This window comes from Chelmon rostratus, chromosome 6, assembly GCF_017976325.1.
Source record: "Chelmon rostratus isolate fCheRos1 chromosome 6, fCheRos1.pri, whole genome shotgun sequence".
Classification (NCBI taxonomy): Eukaryota; Metazoa; Chordata; class Actinopteri; order Chaetodontiformes; family Chaetodontidae; genus Chelmon; species Chelmon rostratus.
The window spans coordinates 20,576,555-20,601,660 of NC_055663.1; the positions used below are offsets into that span (position 1 = coordinate 20,576,555).

At 41.0% G+C, this 25,106-nt stretch overlaps 1 protein-coding gene across 1 annotated transcript; it reads left to right on the forward strand.

The window, feature by feature from the left end:
• Positions 1-6,119: 6,119 nt before the first annotated feature.
• On the forward strand, positions 6,120-24,606 carry cald1b (caldesmon 1b). The gene is made up of 18 exons (XM_041938683.1): positions 6,120-6,258; positions 6,642-6,745; positions 10,233-10,358; positions 11,653-11,962; positions 12,051-12,092; positions 12,170-12,388; positions 12,920-12,937; positions 13,376-13,411; positions 13,517-13,584; positions 14,345-14,591; positions 14,773-14,898; positions 15,645-15,688; positions 15,790-15,865; positions 16,721-16,852; positions 16,934-17,059; positions 19,435-19,506; positions 21,356-21,392; positions 23,068-24,606. Exons 2-18 carry the CDS (start codon positions 6,672-6,674, stop codon positions 23,082-23,084), a joined length of 1,770 nt encoding a protein of 589 aa, XP_041794617.1. The 5' UTR covers positions 6,120-6,258; positions 6,642-6,671; the 3' UTR covers positions 23,085-24,606.
• Positions 24,607-25,106: the final 500 nt, after the last annotated feature.

A 25,106-nucleotide genomic window follows, 5' to 3' on the forward strand; every position in this document is an offset into this window, starting at 1 on the left:
TGTTGAAGCACTTTCTTTATCTTTCAACAAGAACCTTGTCTGATTTTAGGCTGTAGAGTCATCTCAGGACCGACACGTACATTTACCAACCCTACAACTAAACAGTATATAACAACTTAAAGAGTCAAAGGATGTATAGTATTAGATTAAACAAATATTCATGTCACCCTCACTATATATAACATGCACAGCTCCAGCTAAGCTATCTTAAGACACCCAATAAAGGTCAACAACAGCTGTTGACCTTTGAAATAAAAATGTATTTGTACAGTAACAAAGAAACTGGATTCACAGAGTAAAGGCTATCAAAATGTATTGTCCCTCAAAACAAGTAGCAAACAACATAACTGTAATTTGACATTTTTACACTTTATGATAACCCAGCTTTAAGTCAGACCAAGAGAGCCAAGCTAACTGTTTGCCCCTGTTTCCACTCTTTGTGCTAGGCTAAGTTAGCCAGCTCCTGGCAGGAGATTCATATTTCGTGCAATATGTGTGTTGTATTGCTAAACTCTTCTTTTAAGTCCCCACTGAAAGCATGACACATCAATTATAGTAAATATACACAGAGCCCATAAGAGCAAAAGTAAGGCCGACTGACGGCAGAATAGTTAAATTTAGCCGAATGTTTACAATGTGCGGCTCCACCCCTGGCTCCAACAAAAGTTTCGGAGAGTACATAAAAGACTTCTGATAATATTTGCTTGACTGCAGATAGTAGGCCATCCCCTTTGTTAGCTAAATGACCAAAATGTACCAGATGTAATGTTTACCATAGAGGTGTACATGGGTATGTGTGGTGGTTGGTGGTGTGGGTGGTGTGGGCCATCCCTGCTGTTAAAAAGGAAGAAATCCCCCACTAATCACATATCTAACAAAGCAGTAGAGGTATATGTGCCAGCTGAGCATCGTTTATCTTTTTATTTTTTCATGTTTCCAAATTGTATTGGAATGATTACAAAAGAGAGAGACAGAGACAGAGAGCGGTACGCTTACTAATATTCAGCTGCCTGCATGTTTTTCCAAATTGAAGATGTGACGTCTACTGTAACTTGCCAAACCAAATGTTGAATCATGCATTACAAACAGCCATTATTAGAACATAATGCTTTCTTCTGCTTCTTTTGATGTCTGATTAAAACAAACTGGCTAACACTCTGTCATCAAGCCAGTTACTACAAAACCAGACAGTATACAAATAGCATATGGTCTGTACATATATGCTCGGTTGGACTGAGACACAAAGAAGGACCATGCAATTGATGTAATTACGGGGCTTTTAGTGAAAGGCTTTAAACTTTTGTAATGTATACACTAACGTCTTATAGGACTTAAAACACTTGAGGATCTCTCAGGCTAAAGTTGGATGCAGATGCTGTCTGTGATTTGAGCTTGTTCAATGGGCAACGCTGGTGTTAGATACTTGTTAAAGGAAACTATTTTTGTTTTTTTTTTCAGAACCATATTAAAATATAATAATAGAAACATAGTACAATCACATATTAATCACATTTAATAGGTGACCTAGTTCAATTCAGTCAGTCCAGAAGTTAGGAAGCAGCTAGCATAACGATTTGATGCAGGGGAAACAGCTAGCCCAGCTCAGACTTCAAAAACACACCACAACACAACTAAAGCTCAATAGCTAATATGTTACATCATGTTTAGTTCACACAGTAATGAAAATGTAAAAACTACATTTTGTTGTTTTACAGGGAGTAATGTGCTGTAACTATTTCTGGTCAAAATGGGCAGAAGTAGCTAGCACTTCTTTGTGACTGTTTATGTACACATTTAATAAATGAGATACCAGGGAAACACATTACTCAGTGAGTTTCTGATATATTAGAAGGCATATGTTTTTTTTAACTTGGACGGAGCTAGACTAGCTGTTAGCCCTGCCTCCAGTCGTTTTACTAACATAAGATAAGCTAAGCTAAGTTGATCACCTCGTGCTCTAGCTCCATAGCTAACGCACAGGAGAGTATCTTTTAATGTGACTAAAACAGCAAATAAGTGCATTTCTAAAGGTTAATTTATCCCTTCAAAAGCCATATTGTGCCATAGCGTCCTTGTGTATCTAAACTTGTTCCAGATAGCCAGCTGTGAAATGCTTAAATATTAATATTGTATTTAGACGTTTGACAGAACGCACACAGAACTATTTTTGTTCCAGACTATCAATTTCACATTCCCGCCATTGGATGCTGCCAGCAGAAATCCAACATCGTTTCCTTGTCACCGCCCTTCTCCTCTTGTGACAGCTGATCGGTTGCAAACATCTACCTGAATATTCATGAGCCGTGTCTGGTGAGTGTCAGGGCCAGCACTCGGCCTTTGGCAAGCCAGTGATGATTTCCCTTTGCATGAGAATGGCTGTGCAGAGGTAGAGAGAAAGAGGTGATGCACCGTCTTTTGATCCTATCAGCTGGCCACAAACAGATGAGACAAACCAGTTACAGATGTCTGCATTAGAATCTGTCCTGGGCGCCCATCATGTGGGAATGATTTGTGAACTTGATTCCACCTCATGGCAGAAAGAGTAAAACAGCCTATAACAAGCTGTCCACATATAAATGAGGAGATTAGAAGAATCTCTTGCAGTTGAAGAGTTTGGAGCTTTGAGAGACTGTTTCCGTGCCACGGGTAGGTACAGGCAGACATTTCTGTCTAAACTTAAAGGCCAATATGATCAATGCTTTCATCTAAGGGGGAGTTAGAGCGGGGATAATTCACTGCCAGCAACACACCTCTAATCCATACAAATCACCTGTCTGGTGACTGATTGGACAGCTGTTATAGGCACCTCTCAACCTGTATTCTAACTGTGTGCATTCACATTTGTGAACAAAGTAGGGGGTAGAAAGGCATTCACCTCTAGCTGCCAGGGTGGTGAGTTTCTTAAACTTTAGAAATGCAGAACTTTGCCGGCCCTGCTGGACCCGGGCCAATCCAAACAGGCCTGGATCACGACTCTGACATGTCTGCGAGCTGTTAGCCTGCAGGTCACTCAGTCTTTGTCTGCTGCTCTGTGGAGTCCACAATGCTCCAGCTCCTGGCTTAGAAAAAGGCCAGCCTTCATCATCCCCAGACCTTGATTGGTCCCAATGTGGGTGATGATGAAAAACAATATTCAAATGAGCTTGTTCCTGGAGATGATGTGATGATGACACCTCCAAAGACAGTAACAAAACTGACTGTTGTGGTGATTATGATTGCGTAAATATGCCTTTCATTGTTGCACATACTGTACAGGAGACCAGAGGTCACATAGCTTGGATACCTCCTACGCCATCACCGTGAGGAACAGCAGTCCAGACATTTCACTCAAAACCAAAAATGTTCACCTTATGGTGGCTCTAAAAGGAAAAAGTCAGTGCACCATCAAATATGTTAGCATTCAACGTGTGGGGGATTTTTTTCAAGCTCTTCCTTCCAGGACTCTATAGATCATTATGTTTTACATTAGCAACAACCACCTCTCCAAACCTCCACAAATGTTTTGTTCTCTTTCCTGTTCTCCAGGGAACTGGTGTGTAAAAGACTGTCCTTCTCTTCCAGGAAGGCTCCCGACTGTCTTGTCAGCCATGTAGTGGTTGTTTTAGCCTGTTTAGACCCACTCTGTATGTAAGCCTTTGTGACTGTATATGGTGTCGGCCATTGTAAAACCTAAACTGTTACATCCTTCTGCTCCGTTTTGACCAACTGCCCACAGTTGGTGGGCTCCTCTTCAGATGTGAAGAAGCAGATACCTAAATAAAGGGATGACACTGTAGTCGCCCTCTTTATGATAATACACCGTGTTACCATGACCTCATATGATCAAGACTGATAACACCGGCTCGGACTGGTCGGGAGTGGTGCATAATATAAAGAAAATTAAGTGTGATGTTAACACATCACCTCAATCGTGTGTGTGCATGTGTGTGTGTGTATGTGTGTGTGTGTGTGTGGACTAATATTCAAAAGATTAACAGAACAGCAACAGAAAATATCGAAGTCTTACTCAAAACTGGACCAATGTTTCCTGGATCAGGATGACTCAACCCTTGATGGGGTGTTGCCCTGCTGCTTTAATTGCTGCAAAACAATGTTTGTACTCGCTGACAATGTGAAAAGCACATGTGTTTGGTGTGTGTGATGGACTGCATCACAGCAGTTATTGCATCAATCAAATGCTGCATCTTTCGTTTTTCACAATCAGTTCAAAATCAAGTTTGATGATTGCACAGGAAATCGTGAGTGCTAAAAAGCGTTTTTGAGCCAAGCTGTCTGGAAGTGTTTGGTGGTTCATTTTCCTTCCTCCTCTGGATGGGACAGACTCGCTAACCCTCCTGAAATCACACTCTCATACTGCAGTGCACTGTGTCTGTTGGCTGGAGTTACTGGCAGACTTTCTTACAGACTTTAAACAAGGTGGTCATGAGATGGTTGATGGCAGCCGCTTATTGTGCGGCTGGTTAGGTGTCAAGTGAAAGAAAAAGATCATTTGATGAAGGGTTTTTATTGGCAGAGGTTTGGAATTGGCAACAGGCGTTAACACAGTGCTACTCAAACCGTTTTAAAGGTCATAGATGAATGATCTGATTAATTCTTCAGCCCATTAAGTTGTTTACACTCAATTTATTCAAAGACTTTATCTATGAAAACTCAAGATTATGCATCTAATTAATTTTGCCATACCCAGAAAGTGTTTTGCCGATAGTGACTTGGCACAGGATGTTGTGGCCTTATATAAGCTAGCAAGCTTTGGGAACTTCTATCTCCTTCTACCTCCTACCAGTGCAGGCAAAATACAGATTTATGACTTTATTAGAGTCTTTGGGTTGCACATTGAGTGGTGGTAGCTGCATTCTGAATACCTTATATTTTATCTATATGGGGAATTTCACATTCACAGGTCACACTTCCTCATGTCTGCCTCAGTTTCAGTAGACCTGCACTGAACGAGCGCAGAGGGACTTTAAAGGTTCACTGATTATTAAGATGATTGAGGAGTGCTTTGCTCAGGGCTATCACATATGTCCAGCCTGTAGTTCTGTAGTTCAGTCCTGTAGTTTGGGCTGCCCAGTGAATATATGTGCCTATATATGTGTGAATATATGAGTTTAAAATGAAAGGACAAAGAATAGAGATTGTTTAAAAAAAAAAAAAGGTTCCTCACATCTATTGATTTATGAACGGATTCATCTGTTGTCTCAAATTCAACCAGACTCTCTGTAGATTGTTGTAGATGACTTTCTGTGCATCAGGCTACATTCCTTGCACTGAGAGTTGTGTGTTTGGTGAAAAATGTCAGTATTAATGCTGCTAACTACCATGTTAAAAAAAAGTGGCCCCTTACAGACATATTTAGAATAAAAAACAGATTTGATTTATGTTTTTCACCAAATGTTTCTTAAGCACTCAGTGCTTGAGATACAGTCTAAAAGACAATCAAATCTACAAATAGTCTGCTTTACTGGCAGAATTCAAGACAACGGAAATCTGTGCGCGTCTTATTAGAAAATCAAATCTCGTTTTTACTTGTTCTGTGTTGCAAACACTGTGGTTGATCCATCTGTGCTTGAAAAGCCACTAACCCCCTTGAAATTCACCTCACTGCTCTAAATCTGTCATGGTTAATGACTGATATAAACTAATGTACGTGACAGTCTGGCCAGTGGTTTTGCACAAAGACTGCACTGACAGGTTCCTTGAATTGTTTATCATCGATTTAATTTAAAATCAATTTGTGTGGATTCACATTTTGTGAAAATGTGGCCTACAAGAGAACAAGTTGAGGGGTACAGAGAGAAAGGAGGAGGTAAGGACAGTAAGTGTACCTTTAAAGGAACTAATTAATTAACAATAAATAAATAAAAAAGACACAAAGACAAGACCTGCAGGACATCAGGCAGAGAGAAATAAGGCAGGACAAAGATGAGACAAACTGAGGGAAACAGTTTGACAGTCTGAAGTCAGAGATCAGGGAGGGGAAAGAGAGGCAGAGGGAGAGAGCAGGAGTCAGGTTGAGGAGGAGGAGGAGGAGGAGGAGGAGGAGGAGGAGGAGGAGGAGGAGGAGGAGGGAGGCTGAGAGAGAAAGAGAGGGGAGCAGAGAGGCTTTGCCTTTTCTGGTAGTTAAAGTCGCTGAAAGAACAAGCAGGAATTCTGTGTGCTGCAGAAGGGCTGAGATATAAACCAGACAGTAGAAGTTGATATATGAAGAAGAGAGGGGGGACACTGCTGTTCATGGACTGAGCTTCAGCTACTGCTAAGGTATTGTAAACCAACAGGCGCTGCAGTTCTCACTGTTTCTATCCATGTCATGAAGCAGCCTTAGGGGGTCCCCTGCACTTTGATGTGTTACTGATTTGGGGCTCATTTAAAAATTGCTTTATTTTAATTGAATTTAGTATGTTTTCTAATTTGCAGCAGTATTAAACCTCACAAAGATGGAGAATTACCATAATGATGAAATGAGTTTCATCCTATGGTATTAGGATCCCACTCTGAAAAATGATGCATGTACTGCAGGAGGATTTTCCAGGCATATGTTTCTCGTTGTTGATCAAGTATGCAGTTCAAGACAAACCAACTGACGTGAGATTGATTGGCTGAATTTAGTACACATGAACTGATGTCACAATTGTCTCTTGCAGAGAGAACGTGAGCTGAATCTTTCGGGCATCATGGATGATGATTTTGACCGCCGCATGGAACTGAGGAGGCAGAGGAGGGAGCAGATGCGCCTCGAGGCTGACAAGTGAGTGAAGAAGATTTAAAAAAATGTGTAAAACAACACACACACACACACACACACACACACACACACACACACACACACACACAAGAACACATTTATGGACATGCATAGTCAAACACCACTTAAATTTAGAGGGGGAAAAAGTGAACGTTGAAAATTGCACAAATGCTATAAAAGGACATCCCACGCCACAACATCTTAAATTTAAGGTGCATTCATTAGAAGCGCTCGGCTGTCTGACTCACGACTCGCAAAACAAACCTGATACATTTTCAGCTCCAGGACACCATATTTGATCAAACATTCCCCCACTTTTATAAACCACATGTGCAGATGTTGCCAAAGTTATTAGACACCAGCTGCTCACAAGGAAGTCCGATCTCAACTGTGCAGTTAGACAAACTTTCACAGAGCACAATTAAGCATTTTAGAGGCGATGAGGATGTTTCTCCTCTAGTCTTGTCTTGGTCTTCTAATGATCCATTGTCTTGGAGACAGCTATGCTTACTATGTGTATATTGTGTGTGTCTGTCTTTGGGTTTGTGCATTTTTGCATGAGGGAGCTGTGAGTGCTGGTGCAGAGCAGAGCAGACAGGACTTGGATGGTGCTCAGGCGATGACGGCTTTATGGTCTCCACCGCCTTTTTCCCTCAGTCTGCTGTGGTGCTGTTTGTATCTGTCTTTCGCTTTGTGCTCAGATAAATATTACTTTTGTCTTAAAGAGTTATTGTTGCTCACATCCGCTCTAGTCGGAAAAATGTTCATTCATGAGTGTGAACGTGCAGGTTTGATGCTTTAGATGTATCTTATAACATAATGAGAACAAAAAGGAAAATGATATGCAACCCTGATTTCAGAAAAGTTGGGACTTGGTGTAAAATGTAAATTAAAATAGAATGCAATTATCCACAAATCCTTTTCAACCTATATTCAATTGAATACAGTACAAAGACAATATATTTAATGTTCAAATTGTTCAAACTGGGACACAAGTTTCTGAAATTCTGGAAGTGAAATTCTTTCCCAGTCTTGCTTGATATACGACTTCAGCTGTTCAACAGTCTGGGTCTCCGTTGTCATTTTTCATAACATTTTCAGTGGCAGTCAGGTCTGTTATGCACACTTTTAATCATTTGTAATTTACATTGTACACAGTGTCACAGCTTTTTTGAAAACACGAAATGTAGAAAAAGGGAAAAACCTGTGAAACTGGAGTGTTCAGAGGCTAGAAGAGCTACAGTAGTTTCACAGAGGCGCAATATAAACCAAACAAACTACAATCTGATTCAAAACCCTGGAGACCTCGTGCGACTGCATGACTGCAGGTAGAGTGGAAACAAACGGAGTCATTAGAGCAACTGCTAACACCTGCAGCTGTCAGCTGCTGCTTTATTACCGGGCTGCTTAATATAAGGATCAAGCATTGGGATATTTTTTTTTACTATCAGAGCCAACAGACACTAAACTCTGAAGACCAACCAAAGAAAAAAAAATGATTTGATGATTTAAGATTCCAACAACTCAGCAACAATTTCATCTGATTTTAGACTTTAGAAAAGAGGTGATTGAAACCTGAGAAAATGTTTTCATGTTTGTCTTATTCCTTTGTGCCATAAACCTTCACTGTTTTCCAAAAACGAATAAAATCCCATTAATAAGCCACACTATTCCCCTGGGTAACACACTCCTTCATTACAGTGAACGTGGCCACTGTAATTTGCTTTTATTCAGTCCCACACACACACTGTCCTGCTGTTAAATACCAGAGCACCAACTGTGCATGAATGTACAGCTGAAAATAGTCCCCGGCACACGGTGGTTTTACTCATGTTTGAGTAATGTTTGCTAAAAACTACAGCGCGCAGCGGTTTCAGGAAATCATTCAGTCTTCTTTTAAAAGTGAAACTATATATTCATGATCTTATTTTTCAGAGTTACATATTCACTGGGAATGAATGCGCTTGGGGTTGAGTGCCACAGACAGGCTAGGCATGTCAGAAAGTCTTGAGAGATGGACAAACACATTATTGGGTTTGGTCTTTTCATTGGATTTGTTAAATATGTCTGCAATATTATCTTTTAAGGGGTGGAGCCCAAGTGGGAAAAAAAGCAACGTTCCTAACAATTTTCTCACAGTTCTGCAGCCAGTTGTGCCAGCAGTGCCAACCCAGCCTCCCAGCTCCTCTCTGCAGCCCGAGCAAGCGCTGGAATGTTTTGACTGCCGTTTTTATTTCAGCACAAGATAGCCTGCTCTGAATGCCTCTCACACTTAGTCTCTTTTCCTTCATCTCACTCAGTCTCTCCTGTTAGCCAAGAAACTCATCAGTTTTCCCTCTATTCATTATGATTCACGTCCCTCGGGGTTGGTCGTCTGGAAATCTAACTCTAACGTTTTGACGGCACTCTCACAGCAGGCCTCTGGCTTTGGGTGGTGCAGGATCGAATTGAATTACATCCTCTGTGATTTCTTGGGGCGACCCGTGCCAGTTGGAGGAAGCTTTGCCTGAGGATTTGTTGGATTTCCTTTTGGTTTGAGTCGTTGTTTCTGTTTTAAAGACAGACAGGACTCTTGTGGTTCCCATCACCTCTTCCTCTCACAACATCTGTAAATCATTGTTCTGCGGATTCAGGAAGAGAAGAGGGAAATAATGTCCGCGTATCAATGAGCCATTTCAAGCTCCCTCCATGCCTCATAAAGCCTGGTGATGCTTGGAAAGACGCAGCATGACATGCTCAAAACTCTGACCGTGGATGTACTCATAGTTGGATGAAGGTCAGTGGCAGGATGTGAGTGAGATGGGAAGGACAGGAGGGTAAATGCTCCCCTTTTTTCACCCCTTCTCTTGCCAGTATTATCTCTGTCTCTGATTAAATATGTTGCCTTGGGGTCGGATTTCCTCCACCTCAATTTCTCCTTGTGACATTAAGATTTCAGACACACGTTCAATGTGTGTTTCTTATTATTTCTTAGTCTGTTCCCACTTCTCCATCATTCCTTATGAGGTTAGCTTGAGACAGTGAGGCTTTCATCGCTAGTTCACAACCTAAATGCGAGGGGCCATCAGATACTTCAGTTACACAAAATTAAATTTAAATATTTTTGCTCTTTTTCAGGTGAAGCGCTACCTTCAGATCTTCAATCCTCGAAAAATCCATCAAATTAATTAACCAATCACACTAAGATCATAAACTGAAAAAAAGGGGTTACAAGCAGTTTTTATTTATTATGTATTTGCAATATCTTTTAATAGTTGATGTTTACATGCTCAGATACAAGTGAGGCTGATTTTCTGGTGAAATTAAAATAATAATCACGAATTAGAGTTCCATTTGCTCTATAGTCTATTTGGTATACAATACATTTAGACACATTTTGGTACTTTGGTGCATGTGTTACCACTAAATATGATGCCTGGGCATGTTTTTCCCATAGCCCAATACTCAATTTGGAGTAAAAATGTACCATCTGTATGTGTGATATTTACAGTGTGGGTTGCGCCAATGATGATGAGGATGAGGAAGCTCGGGAGCGAAGGAGACGTGCCAGGGAGGAGAGGAGGAAGATGAGGGAACTAGAGGAGTCTGGGACCACTGACGTGATCGACACTAACAGGTATAATGTAGATAAAAAGTGTATAACCCTCTGCAGTGGGACAAATCAGAACAACAACAAGACTGACGAGACAGACACCTCCTAGTGGTGTAGAGAAGTTGTAGTAGCTAGTAAGCTGGGTGGATTTACAGTACGCTGCTCTCTGTACTTGATCATCCTCAGGTATGTCTGGGCCTTACAGGCCACAGAGTTTAGTGAGCCTGCTGACTGTTGTTCAGCATTAAAAGTAGACTATGGCATTTTACAGTAATACATGTCATTGCTATTCTGCTGTCAGTCAATCTGCTGACCACGAAACTGCAGCCTAAGCAGATCAGCTCCAGCCACATTAGATGAAGTTGATGTTGTTCTTGAGCTTGTTCTGTCATACCTGGAGGACTGCCCAGTCATCTGGTCAAGTGCTGCTAAAAAATATCTATAAAAAACCCTTTAAATTGTACAGAGCAGCCAGAGTAGCTCTTCATTGTTTGCTCTTTACTGCAGATTATCTTGGCTCACTGTGGAGGCTAAAGTCTTCTGTTACTCTGCCATGTAGAATGGTGCACCTCACCTCTAGTGATAAGGTAGCATATGCTGGTTTTGTCATGGGTGTATGAGACCTAGTCCAAGAACAAACTGCATGACGAGAACTGATCTTTGCAGAGGTTCTTCTGTTTGGAATATACTCCCAGCCAACATCAGATTAACAGATCCTCATTCCAAAGGTCAGTGAAGCAATGATTGATGAGTTTCACATTGATGTTATTCTGTTGTTGCTGTTTTCGGAACCCCCTTTTTTTTTTGTGTATGGCGTGTGTGACAATTTTGTTCTTCTTTCCACTGTAGGCTTGTGTTGTGCTTTTTTGTTGACACTATGAGACTCTGATTGTACCCCGGGTAGACTAGTGTGCACTTTGTGGAAGCTAATGGGGAGCTAAATAAAGAATAAAGTAAAGCTAGTTAAGTAGACCACACCTGAAATAAAATATGGTTATCATGTACATTGAACAGAAAACATAAGAATAATTGCTTTAAAATATTTTTTGAAGCAGCAACATGACTAGTCATAATGCTCAACCTAGCCTGCACAAATGATCGGCCTCATAGTCAACAGTGAAGACAGTTAAACAGCTGGGAAATGAAAACTTTAGTTTTTAATCAAATTTTAGGAAATGCATTTTGTTCTTACACAAGATGAAATTTTTCTGCAAAAGGTATTATCACACTTTAAAACCTCCGTACTTAACAGCATTGGGGATTTGGAGATGCGACTTTGATTAGACATGAATTTCAGGTGGATTTCATGTTCTTACAGTGTGACGGAGTCCTCCACCACAGCCAGTGACGCACATGCAGATGATGACCAGGCTTTGCTGGACCGCCTGGCCAAGAGGGAGGAGCGCAGGCAGAAGAGAATGAAGGAGGCCATGGAGAGACAGAAGGAGTTTGACCCCACCATAAGTACCACCAATGGCACAGACGGCGCGCTGGAAGAGCAGTCCTCCATCAGCAGCAGCAGACAGCGACACTCAGAGGAAGAGGAGGAGAAACCAGCCCCCGAGGAGGTGGTAGACACTGATACGAACTCCTGGAGGAAAGAGGAGGAGGACAAGAAGGAAGATGAGGTAAAGTGGGAGATTTTATATGTAGAGTAAGACTGTTTGGAGTGAGATTATTCTGTCGTATCTTATGTTTTTTTTTTACTCTTGACAGGAATTTGTTGAGGAATCAAGTCCAGCAAGCGCAACAAATGAGGTATCATCTCTTCTTTTAGATTTTTCACTAATTTAATTTAGCATAAACTGACACAAAATAAATTATTTTTTTGACAGGAGGAGACTGAGGAGAAGCCTGCAGCAACAGAAGAAGAGGTCGAGCAGCCTGATTTAGGAACGAAAGATGCTGAAGAGGAAACTGTCCCTGAGGTTGACAAGGAGGAGGAAGAAAGGAATCAGAAAGAAGAAGAGGAAAGACAACAAAAAGAAATGGAAGAAAAGCTGAGGATAGAAGAGGAAGAAAAGCAAGAAAAGCAAAAAAGGGAAATGGAGGAAAAGCTCAAGAGAGAGGAAGAAGAGAGGCAGCTAAAGGAGGAGGAGGAAAGGAAGAAGAGGGAAGAGGAGGAAAAACAGCAACAGGAAATGAAAGAGATGCTGAGAAAAGAGGAAGAAGAAAAACAGAAAAAGGAGATGGAGGAAAAAATGAAAAAAGAAGAGGAGGAAAAACAGAAAAGGGAGATGGAGGAAAAAATGAAAAAGGAAGAGGAGGAAAAACAGAAAAGGGAGATGGAAGAGAGGCAGAAGAAAGAGGAGGAAGAAAAACTAAAAAAGGAGATGGCGGAAAAGAAGATGAAAGAAGAGGAAGAAAAACACCAGAAAGACATGGCAGAGAAGAAGAGAAAGGAGGAGGAAGAAAAGCAGAAGAAGAAAGAGCTGGAGGAGAAGAAGAAGAAGGAAGAAGAGGAGAGACGGAAAAAGGAGCTGGAAGAAAAGAAGAAAGAAGAGGAGGAAAAGCGGAAAAAGGAGGCTGAAGAGAAGAAGAAAAAAGAGGAAGAGGATAGGCGCAAAAAGAGAGAGGTGGAAGAGAAGAAGAAGAAAGAGGAGGTATTGATGTGATTTATTGGTATTTTCGCCAACAGCCACTTCAAAAACCTAGAAAACTCAAGTGAAGATGCTGGTATTAACATCCCATCTGTAAAACAACAGAATGCATCACAAGTCTGTAATCCTGAAGATGAAGTGACACTGAGGCACCACATTTGATTTTTCCAGCTTTGTTCTCGCTCTGCAGATACTTGCTGTGTGATATGGTTTGCGGTGTGGTCTCAGATCACTGTGCAGTCACAGTGTTTTGTTTGCCGCATGGATGAAAGAGGTACTGGAGGATGCCAGTGTGATGTGTCTTCAGTTTACATCTGTGTTGCGTTCACTGCCAGGCCTCTGATTGCACCACTGTCTAATGGCTTTTTGTGGATTTTTCAACATTATGTATTATATATATATTTTACATATATTTTTTCCTTTTGTCTCTTCTGTGTAAAGGAGGAGAAGCCTAAGAGATTCGGGTTTAAGGAAAAGGTAAAACAAAATCATCATTCAATGTATTGAATGCATTATTTTCTAAAATGAGAGATATTAGAAGAAAAATGTGTTGATATCTAACTTTTTTCCTCATTACGCCAGAATGAACCAACCAAACAGAATGGAGCTCTCATTGAAAATAAACTCAAGAAAACAGAGAGGACATCAAGGTAAAGTTTACCAAATATTTCATTCCAATATGAGAGTGTGTTTAAAGTTTTGAACATACGACTTCAAACACTGCTCTCTTTTTCATCCTTGTATGTGGTCATAGTCGCCATTATGTGAAGGCATTTAATAATAGGCAGCTTTTCCCAATTCAAATGTATTTTTTAAGCCATACTGGCGGTGTGGATTTATTGGATGCAATGTGGGTCAATCGGTCAGTCCTGCACTTTGATCCCAGCTGATATATCGCAACGATTATAAAATGCCATTGCCATGAAATTTTGTATAGACAGAAACAGGATTAATCCCAGTAACTCTGGTGAACTTCTGAGGTCCCTCTAACACCACCATCAAGTCAAACTTGTAGCTTGCACAATATTGATTTATGACCTAAAACCTATAAACCTCAGCTGTACTTTGTGTTTTGTGCTAAATACTGTACCTAATGTTAGCATGCTGACATGCTAAGCTAAGATGTTGAACATGGTAAACATTACACCTGGCGAACATTGTGAGCTTGTTAGCATGCTGATGCACTATGCACTGTGCATCTGTAGAGCTGCTAGCACGGCTATAATACACTTTTAGACCAGGATGGTATCTAAAAAATTCATCCTCACTCCTAGAAACTCAATCTGTGTGCTCTCATGATTAAATTTTAATCATTTTCAGTTCAGCACATGACTTGAGGTACATGCAAGTTTATATATATGTACATTCATGATGAAGTAGTTGTGTGTGTGTGTGTGCGTGTGTGAGCAGGGACAACGTTCCCTCCGCCAAGGCAGATGACGTGGAGCGACAGGAGGCCGAGCGTAAGCTGCTGGAACTGAAGCGCCGGCGGAACGACGCAGAAAGCGTGGAGTTCGAGAAGATGAAGCAGAAGCAGCAGGACGCGGAGGCCGAGCTGGAGGAGCTGAAGAGGAAGAGAGAGGAGAGGAGGAAGGTCATGGAGGAGGAGGAGAGGCAGAGGAAACAGGAGGTGGATGACAAGAAAGCCAAAGAACAGGTGAGGATGGGCTTTAAATTCAGGAATTAACTATATTATGTGAAATATTCCACATTGGTTAATTTTCTTGTTAGAAATTGAAGGTGTAAAGCCTCAATTTGACTGGTTTGATTTGATTATTGAGGAAGCTGTTTGTTGCCAACGACAAAAGTGTGACAGCAAACTGTGGTGTTTTTAACAGGAGGAGAGGAAGAGGATGAGGGAGGAGATAGAGAAAAGAAGGGCGGAGGCTGCAGAGAGGAAGAAACAGAAGGAGGAGGAGTCTGTAAAACCTGCCTTTGCTATCAGTCCCAAAGGCTCCTCAAAGGTGAGTTTCAGAGCAAAGGTTCAGACATCTTAGAGTTGTTTTGGAGGGTCTTCAGTGTAGCGTCTACCACCAGCCCAATGTACTTATTACAGAAGTTGTTATTTACTCCCATGTGACAACAGATCTGCTTGTTATCTTCAGTTGTGAGACACTGCAAAATAAGCATTGTTATTCTCCCTCTATGGCAAACATGCTTTGTGGCAAATTGTGGTAGGTTGTTCCCATTTTAAGTTCTGTTTCTAATTCCTCTGATATCACTCATATATTGTTAGTTGGCAAGAATAAACGGGAGAAAGGTGGGAGCTGGCATCTTTGCTCTTCTCATATATGGCTGTTGTCGAACAAGAGCACGGCAGTGTAATTTTCCTGCTGGAGTATTTCTGGAAGAATGTTGAGAATTGTGTGCTCTGCTCGTATATGGGAGGTATAATTCATCTTGAGCAGCAGTACTCAGTGTGTGTGTGTGTGTGTGTGTGTGTGTGTGTGTGTGTGTGTGTGTGTGTGTTAGCTGTGTGTACGTGCATGTCCTGGCTTCCCGGCGGCCAAATTCTCCAGTTCAATCATTCAGGCACCAACCAACACAGTGTCCAAGTACAGAGAGACCTCCCCGGGGACAGACTGGTCTGCCTCTCGGCGAGGTCATGCTGGAGACAAGAAGGAAGCCGGGACAGCTTGACCGTGTCAGTTTATTTCTGCATGTCAGGGACAGACTGGTTTATAACCTCAAACTATGCTGTTTTATGCAGATCGGGGAGAAGGCAGAATTCTTGAGCAAATCAGCTCAGAAAAGGTGAGCCATCAAAGGTATTTCACACTGAAAATGAATAAACCAGATAATCTAGTATTGGGAAGTTATACTAATGTCTAATGTGTTGTTCACCCACCCAGCAGCACAGCCAGAGTGTCCCACTCTCCAATTGTCTCCAAGATAGGCAACAGAATGGACCAGTACACCTCTGCCATCCAGGTGAGACTCAACAGTGTTATTCACCACCAGCAGCGGTGGAAGAAGTACTCAAATCCTTTAACCAGAGTAAAAGTACCAGTACAACAATGTAAGGATACTTCATTCATTCATTCAAGTCCTACTGAAGAAAAGGTGCAAAAGAAATATCATAAAATGTCCTTAAAATTACAATAAAAGTAATAAATGTGCCAAAAAAAGGTCCCTTTAGCTTAATTATTTTTATAACATTATTGGACAGTTGATACATCAGTGTGCATCTAGCATTTTACTGCTGGTCGAGGTAGACTTAGTTTTAACTGCCAGTTATAAATCTGATGTGATCAATGAGGTCAGACAGAATAAAAAACTGCTCTGCAAACATTTAAAATCATTTTTTGGACGCTGGGCTGAATCTTTTCTCATTTTTCTTCGATATTGAATGATTTTACCTCTCTGTGCCTCAAACGTCTTTTGTAAATTGCATCATCTGAGACGTTTAGAGGGGAAATCTGTCTTTGATGGAACTGATAACAACTCATACTCGTCTCAAACATGTCAAGACGATGAGTTTTTCTAAAGGGTTGCATGCCAAAAAGGTTGGAAACCACTAGTTTAATCTTTAACAATGGATATTTATTTCATAAGATTAGATTTTATTGTGTAAAATTTGAATCAATCAAGTAATTTATAACTACAGCTGTCAAGTAAATGTTGTGGAGAAAATGTTCAATATTTGCCTCTAAAATGTAGCACCATAGAAACACAAAGTAGCATAAAATAGAAATACTCATTTAAGGTTACTTTCCAACTCTTATCCTCAGTCGCTGTTTTTCCCCCATGTAAAAAGTAGTTAAAATCCATCCATTATCTCGACAGGGAAACAAAGAAGTCAAATCCCCCAAGTCTCCCCTGGTAGATATTCCTACAGGAGGCACGCGCAGCATCAAGAGCATGTGGGAGAAAGGCAACATTGGCAGCTCCTCCGAAAGTCCGGCCCCTGCCAACAAGGTGAGGGAAACGACGACGGGAGGGAGGGGTGGAGAGGTTTACTGATGTGAGGCCGAGTGTTTGAGATGTCTCTTTTCCCAGGATTTGGCTGGTATCAAAGGAGGCGTGACAGGACGTGTCAACAGTTGGATGGCAAAGCCCGCAGAGGCAGAGAAGGCGGCAGCACCTGCACCGGCGGCAGCATCACCAGCAACAGCAAAGCCGGCAGTAAGGCCCGACAAATCCCTCTTGGTCGCACACATACACACTATTGTAAATTAGACACCAGTGTTATCTCAATGGAGTAATCCCTTGATATTCTGCACACGCTAATGTGCTCATTTGCACATCAACATGCCAGTCTTTTGTTGGCTACAGCCATTATATCTGAGCCCCGAGACTGGACAAAGTTGCTGTCTGGAGTCTAGTGACCCCACATGGATGGTTTTCTTAACAACATCTGCTAGCACAGCCGCCCCCCAAACCCCTGTGTATTATTTCTACACGATGTGAAAGTTTAAGATACACAAATCAGCCACAACTTTAAAACCGCCTGCCCAAAATTTTGTGCAGCCAAAAAAAACTCTGACCTGTCAAGGTGCTGTGAAGGTGTCCTGCCACCAAGACCTTAGCAGCAGGTCCTGCAAGTCCTGTAAATTGCAAGGGCCAGATCCAGAACTTAGGCCAAGTCAACACCTTGAGCTCTTTGTCCTGAACAGGTTGTGCAGTCTGGCAGGGCGCATTATCCTGCTGCCATCAGGGGAAACCACTGCCATGAAGCAGTGAGTCAGGACCCATCGCTTCCTAGTGGAACGCTGCGATGTAACGACATGATCAATTATATTCGCTTCACCTGTCAGCGGTTTGAATGTTGTTAGTGTGTGTATTCAGGCCGTAAACTGTGGGAAATCATTGGAGGGAAGAAGAATGTTATTCCCATTGTTGCCCACAACAGTCGAGCCACAAAGCTCTGAGCAGCAGTTATGTGTCAGGTGGCTGAATGCCAACGTGCCTCCTTGCACAGCCGTTTCTTCCCCCCCCTACACATCAATCACTTTGGTCTCTGTAGGTATTTCAACTTTATGTTACAGCCCATAAACCATACAACTCTTTCAGACAGTTGTCTAATTTAAAATTTTTGTATCTAACTCACTTTAAGCCAAAAAAACTCTATATTTAAATCTCACTGTGACTCCATATTTGAAGTTTCCTTCAAGGGTAGAAGGTCATGTCCCTTCACACTTGTCTCTCACAGCGACATTATCCTATTTCGCAGCACTGACAACAACACGTGGGATGATGTTGAATGATGAATTGACTTCATTTATTCTCACATGACGTTGGGGTGGGGTCACTTGTAACTGGGTACTTGCTGGACGCTGTGTCCTTTTCTTAAAGTAGGACACCAGCTGCTAATCGTACCAGGTCTTCTGGAGACATCACACTATGTCCGCATGGAGGAGCATTGCTGGACTGACGTGTGACATTGTTCTCACATGAAATTTATGGCTGAGTTATCTTTAGAGGCAAACGTCTTGGCCAGAGGAGCGACTGACCATCACTTATGCTGCAACACCTCCCCCTGATGGGATGAAGCTGTACTGCAGTTTAATCTGTGTACTTGTGTCTTCTCTTCTGTGTTTACTGTGTTGTTTAATTCTCTTCTGCTATTCTTCACCTTTTCTCAGCTTTCTTCACTCAAACCTTTCCTGCTGTTCTTTGCTCACTCTTCAGAATGTAAAGGTACCATTTTGCACACATTTTACCGTAACTACCATGATCAGAAGAGTAGTAAATACTAAATGGGTGGAAAGTAACTAAGTACAGTATATGCTCCAGTACTGTACCAGAATAATTTCTGAGGTGCTTCTACTTAACTTGAGTGTTTCCTTTTGATACTACTACATACTTCTACTACATTTCAGAGTCACTGTCAACTTTAGTTACATGTTAAATAACAATATTGCATAAAAAACATGTTACTCTTATCAAATACTGGAGATTAAACCAGAGCTTTCCCAAATTGGTTACCTGGTGACTTCTTACAAAAAGCATGTGGTTAGGGCCCCAGATGTTGAGTGATTTCCTCTCTAAACTTCTCAGATTATGTTATAGATAAATCCAAAAAGAGCAAAAACAATTATTGCAACTTTTTCTAGTAGAGCTTTGTTTTTCCTTATTTCCTGCCACATTAAATACCCCACAACCACTGAAAATGTATCTTATGAGGTGGCTGCACCCATAGGTCGGGAACCACTGGATTAAATTACCTAACAGTATATAAAGTAGCTAAAACTAGTGACAGTAATTAGGCTTCCTGCTAATTAATTCATAATTATTAACAATCTAATAATGTCATATATATAATGTATGTTATACACAGAATTTTTTAAAGAACAAGTATTATTACTACAATACTGACTAAAGCAGTCCACTAATACACAATTTTGAGGTACTTGTACTTGAATATTTCAAACTTATGATACAGTAATATACACATTTGTGACCCAATAAATACACAGTAATCCATGTATATACTATTTTTTACTTTAATACTTTAACTATGTTTTGCAGCTAATGCTTTTGTTCATTATTTGTCACAGGATGTGAAACCAGGTGACATCGGTAACAAACGTGGCATGTGGGAAACCAAGAAGGGCTCTGCGCCTGCCAAGGTAACACACACACACACACACACACACACACACACACACACACACACACGTACACACACACACACGTACACACTCCTACTGTACAGGAGCAGAGATGTTAAAGTTTTAAAACTTTATAGTGACATTGTTCTGTTTGTTTGTTTCATTCAGTCTACCTAATAAACAGGTGAAAGAGGTAATTTGTGGATCTGTAGCAACAACGCTCAATGCATGTTCCACCGGCACAGAGTGACTGATCTTTGTGATGTTTACACGATTTTCTTGTTTCAACACACACATATGATTGGGGCCAGTGTTGCCAGATTGACAGTTTCCACTCATTTGTGCTATTTTGCCTTTGATTGCAGGTTAAAATTGTTTTGGCTTGGTTGTGATAATTTGAGCTTCTTTTTGTCGCATTTGAGGCTATTTTCCGTCAGCAAAATGTTTGTTTTGCTATATTCCAGTAAATCTGTCCCTCCTGTCATCTGAGTGGTAAGACTGAGACTGATGGAGCACTGAGTTCAGTCGGCTCAATTTCATTTCAATTTATTACAACTCAGGTTCTGATGAGGCTCCTTTTTGTCTGGCAACACTGTCCAGGTTGTTTGCGTCTCAGTTGGTCGATTAAAAAGCTAAAAATACAACTAACTACAATCTGTACACATGATTTTTCAGTAAGGAACTGTTTGAAAATGACTAGAAGAGGTGAGAAAACACGGAGGCCAGGTATTATTTTCTTTTTGCTGAAGGGAGGGGTGTCAATATTTTTTGGGAGAGTATTCAGTATTTTTACACTACAGATTTGATTATATTTCATTCTTCCCTTGTGAGTTTTTTTGTTAAAAAAAAGTCACAAAAGTTACATTAAAAACTTTATTGTGTGCAACAGGTCACATAAGGTGTGTTCAGCCATATGCAGATGACACCAATCTTGTAATAATTTCTTGTAGCACCTGTTTTTTTTAAATACTGGGGGAAGGCTGTTGCTCCCCCTCAAATTATTTAATGCAGTCCCTAACTCATAACTCATTAGTCTGTATACATTAATCATCTCTTGTCACCTGAACTGAAATTAAATGATTTTGATGTGATGAAGAAGATGGCCGTTATTGGTGTAGATTTCTTTTTTGCGCCCCCCCGTTCCCCGACACACACACACACACACACCCACACATGCACTGTGATATAAACTATATTATGTATATGCTACTATTATTTTCCACAGTGGCTTTGAAGACATTAACAGTATCCTTTGGGTATGATGCGGTTCTTCCTGTGGAACATGGATTACTTTCATACATGAATATGATCTACATATTGTCACAGGACATTTTGGCTGCACTCTGCACAGCTTTTTCATGCCAAGACAGTAGTTGCATTACAGTGAGGGTATTATGGCTGCGTGCATGTGGTTATATTTGAGTGCTGTGTATGGTGTGTGTGTGTTTTTTAAGCCCAGGGGTGCTTTAAAAAGATCTTTGATGTAGGTTGTTTTCATGTGTGTGTCAGAGAGAGAAAATAGCAATCTGACATCTGTGGGAATGTTGTAGGATGCTGTACATCCATCTTTAAGGGCATGAGCACATTTTCCTGGCACGTTTAATAGAGTATATATTTATTACTCTCACCCCCACCTCTCTTGGTCTGAGATATATTCACAGATGAAGCTTTTTATATGATTTCCTGTACTAGGATCCCCAGTGGCTTATACATAGCAAAAGCTATTCATCCTGTGGTCTGCATACCCAAACTCAACATTAATCCAGAATAACATGTGAAATTGTTTCAACACTAGCTGCTGATTAGATTAGCTGAGACTAAATATGTGGTTTACTGCTTTTGTTTTTTTCATTCTCATTGTTTACAGGTTACAGTTGGAAGCAAGAACAAGTTTGGCACTAGTGGTAAGTTTCTTAAGTGACTGCAAATCTGGTTAAATGCAACTAAATATATTTGCTCCACTATATAAAAGTACAATTCTGAGGTTCTGTATTTTCTATTTTATTCAACTTTATGCTTCTATTTCCCAACATATCATCAGAAAAGTCTGTGCTTTTTACTGCACCACATGTATCTGACAACAGTTACAGTTTACATACAAACCTACAGTGAACTTAACTGACTAAAGTATAAACCTCGACCAGATACTACTTTAAAATGCAGCATATGTAAAAAAAAAATCGAATCTGATTTATGTATCATATTTCATGCACTCAGTGTGCTTCACACACAACAAATATGAACAAAATAAAATAGAGCATGAATATATATATTGAATACATATGCAACTCGCCTGGCTCTCTCCACTGGTAATTACATTAAATTTGCTGTTAAATCTCGCTAAGCTAGGCTAACTGGCTCCATCTTGATATTGAATGGACAGACATGAGGTTGATATCGATCTTCCCATTTAACTGTTGGTCGGAAGGTGAATCAGCGTATTCCCAAAATGCCTTTTCCTTGTAACGGAGTATCTCTGCCTTTAATTCATTAAAGGAATACTGAATACTTCCTCCACCACTGACTGAAAACATTCACGTACATGTTAACCCGGGGTTTATCGTGATCAGTCCTGGGGGAAGCGGAGTTTAAATGAAGTGTGTCTGTCCTTCAAAACATTTTCTGGACAAGGGGGGCAAGCCGTGACTGATTTGTAGCCCCCTGTGGACTCATAACCACTACGACTCACCAGCCATTCTTTGTGCCAGACTGGCTGCTCGCTCTAAATCAAATCTGCTGCTGGAGATTTTTGGCCACAGGCTCAGTTGTGTTGCACTGTGGTCTATATTTAAAAAAGCCCTCACCCTGACCTTGTTTCCCAGTATAAAGAACCTTCCAGACTCCTGGGATGGCTGTCGTGTCTTTGCGGTGCACTGCTCACCCGCTGCCACCTGGGTTGTCCAATGCCAAGCAGGGTGTCGGCGAGCTGTCAGACATACCAGAGTGCAGCTGCTTGATTTTCACATTACAACTGACTGCTGGAGAGGATTACTAACCGTTTAAGCAGCAAATCTGGCTCGATCACTGGGCTTATTCACTCAGTGCTGATGATAAAAACCAAACATGTGTCCCTATTGTGTGTGGGGACGGTTTAAAAGTGTATTCCTCCCGAGAAAAGACGCTTAACATTCGCCGTCTTTCCTCTCCGTGCTCAAACGTCACATTTCTTCTGACACCGTGCCCCCGCGGCTTGAGCCAAAGCATGAACAATAGGAATGGAAAAGTGTTTGTCGAGTGTCAGCTTCGACCCTAAATAGCGGCCCTCGTTTGTAACCTCCCCGCTTCTTCATCAGAAATAGACCGCTGAGGAATGAAGTAAAGGGCAAATGACAAAGTTACAGCTTTCAATCACACTAAGAAGTGTCCTGACTTCGACTGCAGGGGTGCATGACAGCAGTAGTGACTCTGATATACAAACACACGCAGCATAAAGAAGCATGGATGTAAAAGCTTTGATTAACAGCCCCGAGACGAATCATTTTTTTTTTTACCACCTAATAAACTTTGATTAGTTATGCAGTTTTAAATAACAGATGCATCGACGAAAATGTCTTTAATGTCTGTGTCTCTCTCTATTAGCAGGCATGAGACCCTAACCATTGACGTCCCTATTTAAAACCAGCCTGACCTGAACCAACACAAGGCTCTGCTACTATATGTGCATCCATTTCCTTTCAACATCCCAGCAACAGAAGAGAAACCAGATTGAGGAAGAGACGAGGGACCAGGATGAGCGTCATCAGCATCAAAGTCTTCCGACGACGTCTTTATGAGAAGCTTTTGCGCTGTCCCCCAAAATCCCAGAACATGTCAGACCCAGTGAGGGATTTCCAGGACAAAGTGCTGCATGATAAATGCTTAATAGATGATGGATTGTGTAGCATCTATCTGTTTAATCAAGGTTAGTCCCTACAGATTTCAGATGGCTGTCCAGGTGCTTAAATGTTACGTTGCTTTCAAGCCACACTGACATGTCTGCTCGTCTTGCGATGTATTGTCATATAGTTTATACCCAGTAATAAGCATTTGTGTTTTACTGTCATACGCACTCACTGCTTTTTGGGATATTAGTCACTGTTTTGACTCCAAGTGATAAAGGCGGCTGTTAAATGTCCAGCTTGTATCGTTAGAGTACGATGTCGAGTGACTAATTAACCTGTACATAATTAAGCAATTTCATAAGTCAGCACCACTTTCTCTTTATAATAGGTTTATAAATGGCAACTAATGACTTAATCAATGGTAAATAAGTCATTAATAAGAGCAGGTTTTGGGTTACTAGTGTTGAGCCTGGAGGGATGGCAGTGCCAGTTTGTTAGTCCGCCTCTTTGATCCAGGCTGAAACATCTCAGCAACGATTGGATGCGCTGCCATGAAATTCGCTGCAGACATTCATGATGCCCAAAGGATGAAGCCTAATGACTTTGGTGATCCCCTTACTTTTCAGTGAGCGGCTCAAAAGTCTCACTTATCTCTGTCTAAACTGCATTGATTGGCTAAAACTTTATTCAAGCAGTTATGATTCCCGGCGCTTGAAGCCTTCATCTCGTGGTCGTCTGGTTCTGAGTGAAATGTCTCACCAATAATTGATTGCTATGAAATGTGTTAACATTCTCCCGGGATGAACTGTAATGTCTTTGGTGACTGCCTAACCTTTAAATTAGTGCTATCGTTAGCAAAAAATTTATATTTGTCCAACACCTCATGACCAAATATCTGCTTTCTGTTCATTAGCAAATGTTAACTTGCTAACAAACTGAAGGTGGTAAACATTATACCAGGGAAACATCAGCATGTTAACATTGTTATTGATGCATGTTAGCATGCTGATGTTAGCATTTAGCTCTGAGTTCTGCTGTGCCTAAGCACAGCCTCACAGAGCAGGTAGCATGGCTGAAGACTCTTAGGCTCGTTTGCGTATTAATTAACCAGAAAGACAGATTGACCACTTACCTCCTGGTAAAGCTCTGCAGGACATCTGGACCAAAGTTAATTTGGCAATAATTTATTAACATTTACAACTACAAATTGGGTAGATTATTGTTAAAAAAAAAAACCAAAACAAGTCTTCATTAATGACTTATTAGCATTTATAACTGCAGACATATTAGAAAAAGAGCAACCATTAGTTGCAAAGTTTCTGAATCCCTTATAAAGGGTGCCTTATTATAAAGTGGTATGCATTCAGTCCACCACCCGAGACCAGATGATAATAACTGCCCAGGACTGAAGCCAGGGTGCAAACGGTTCAACGTTTCTGTCAACAGCTGGTTTTGTTCCCTTTTTGACCTGTGGCAGGTGAAAAATCGCATTATCATGTGATATGAACACCAACAAAGTCGACGAATACGTGTGTGAGCAAGTATCCACTGTAACAACCAGTCAGACACCGAATGCAGTTCTGTTTAACCAGCAGGTCGTGCTTATCTATCATCAGTTTACATGCCACTAAACATTTCAGTTTATTTGCATTACAGCAGCAGTGAGGGTTTTATATGCACTCTGTTTGAACAATGCCTGTAATTAACTTTACATTGTACCCTGGTGTTCCTGTCAGTCCGCAGGACACAGGAGTTTAGGTCTTTCAGTATTGTTGTGGTGGATTGCTTTGTTTGAAT

What these genes read in the sequence shown, in the direction of transcription:
- cald1b (XM_041938683.1), top strand. Translation starts at nt 6,672, where the DNA reads ATGGATGATGATTTTGACCGCCGCATGGAACTGAGGAGGCAGAGGAGG. An exon ending in GTCCCAAAGGCTCCTCAAAG is followed by an intron (nt 14,899 to 15,644) that starts GTGAGTTTCAGA and finishes TGTTTTATGCAG; the next exon opens with ATCGGGGAGAAGGCAGAATT. An exon ending in AGGGCTCTGCGCCTGCCAAG is followed by an intron (nt 19,507 to 21,355) that starts GTAACACACACA and finishes CATTGTTTACAG; the next exon opens with GTTACAGTTGGAAGCAAGAA.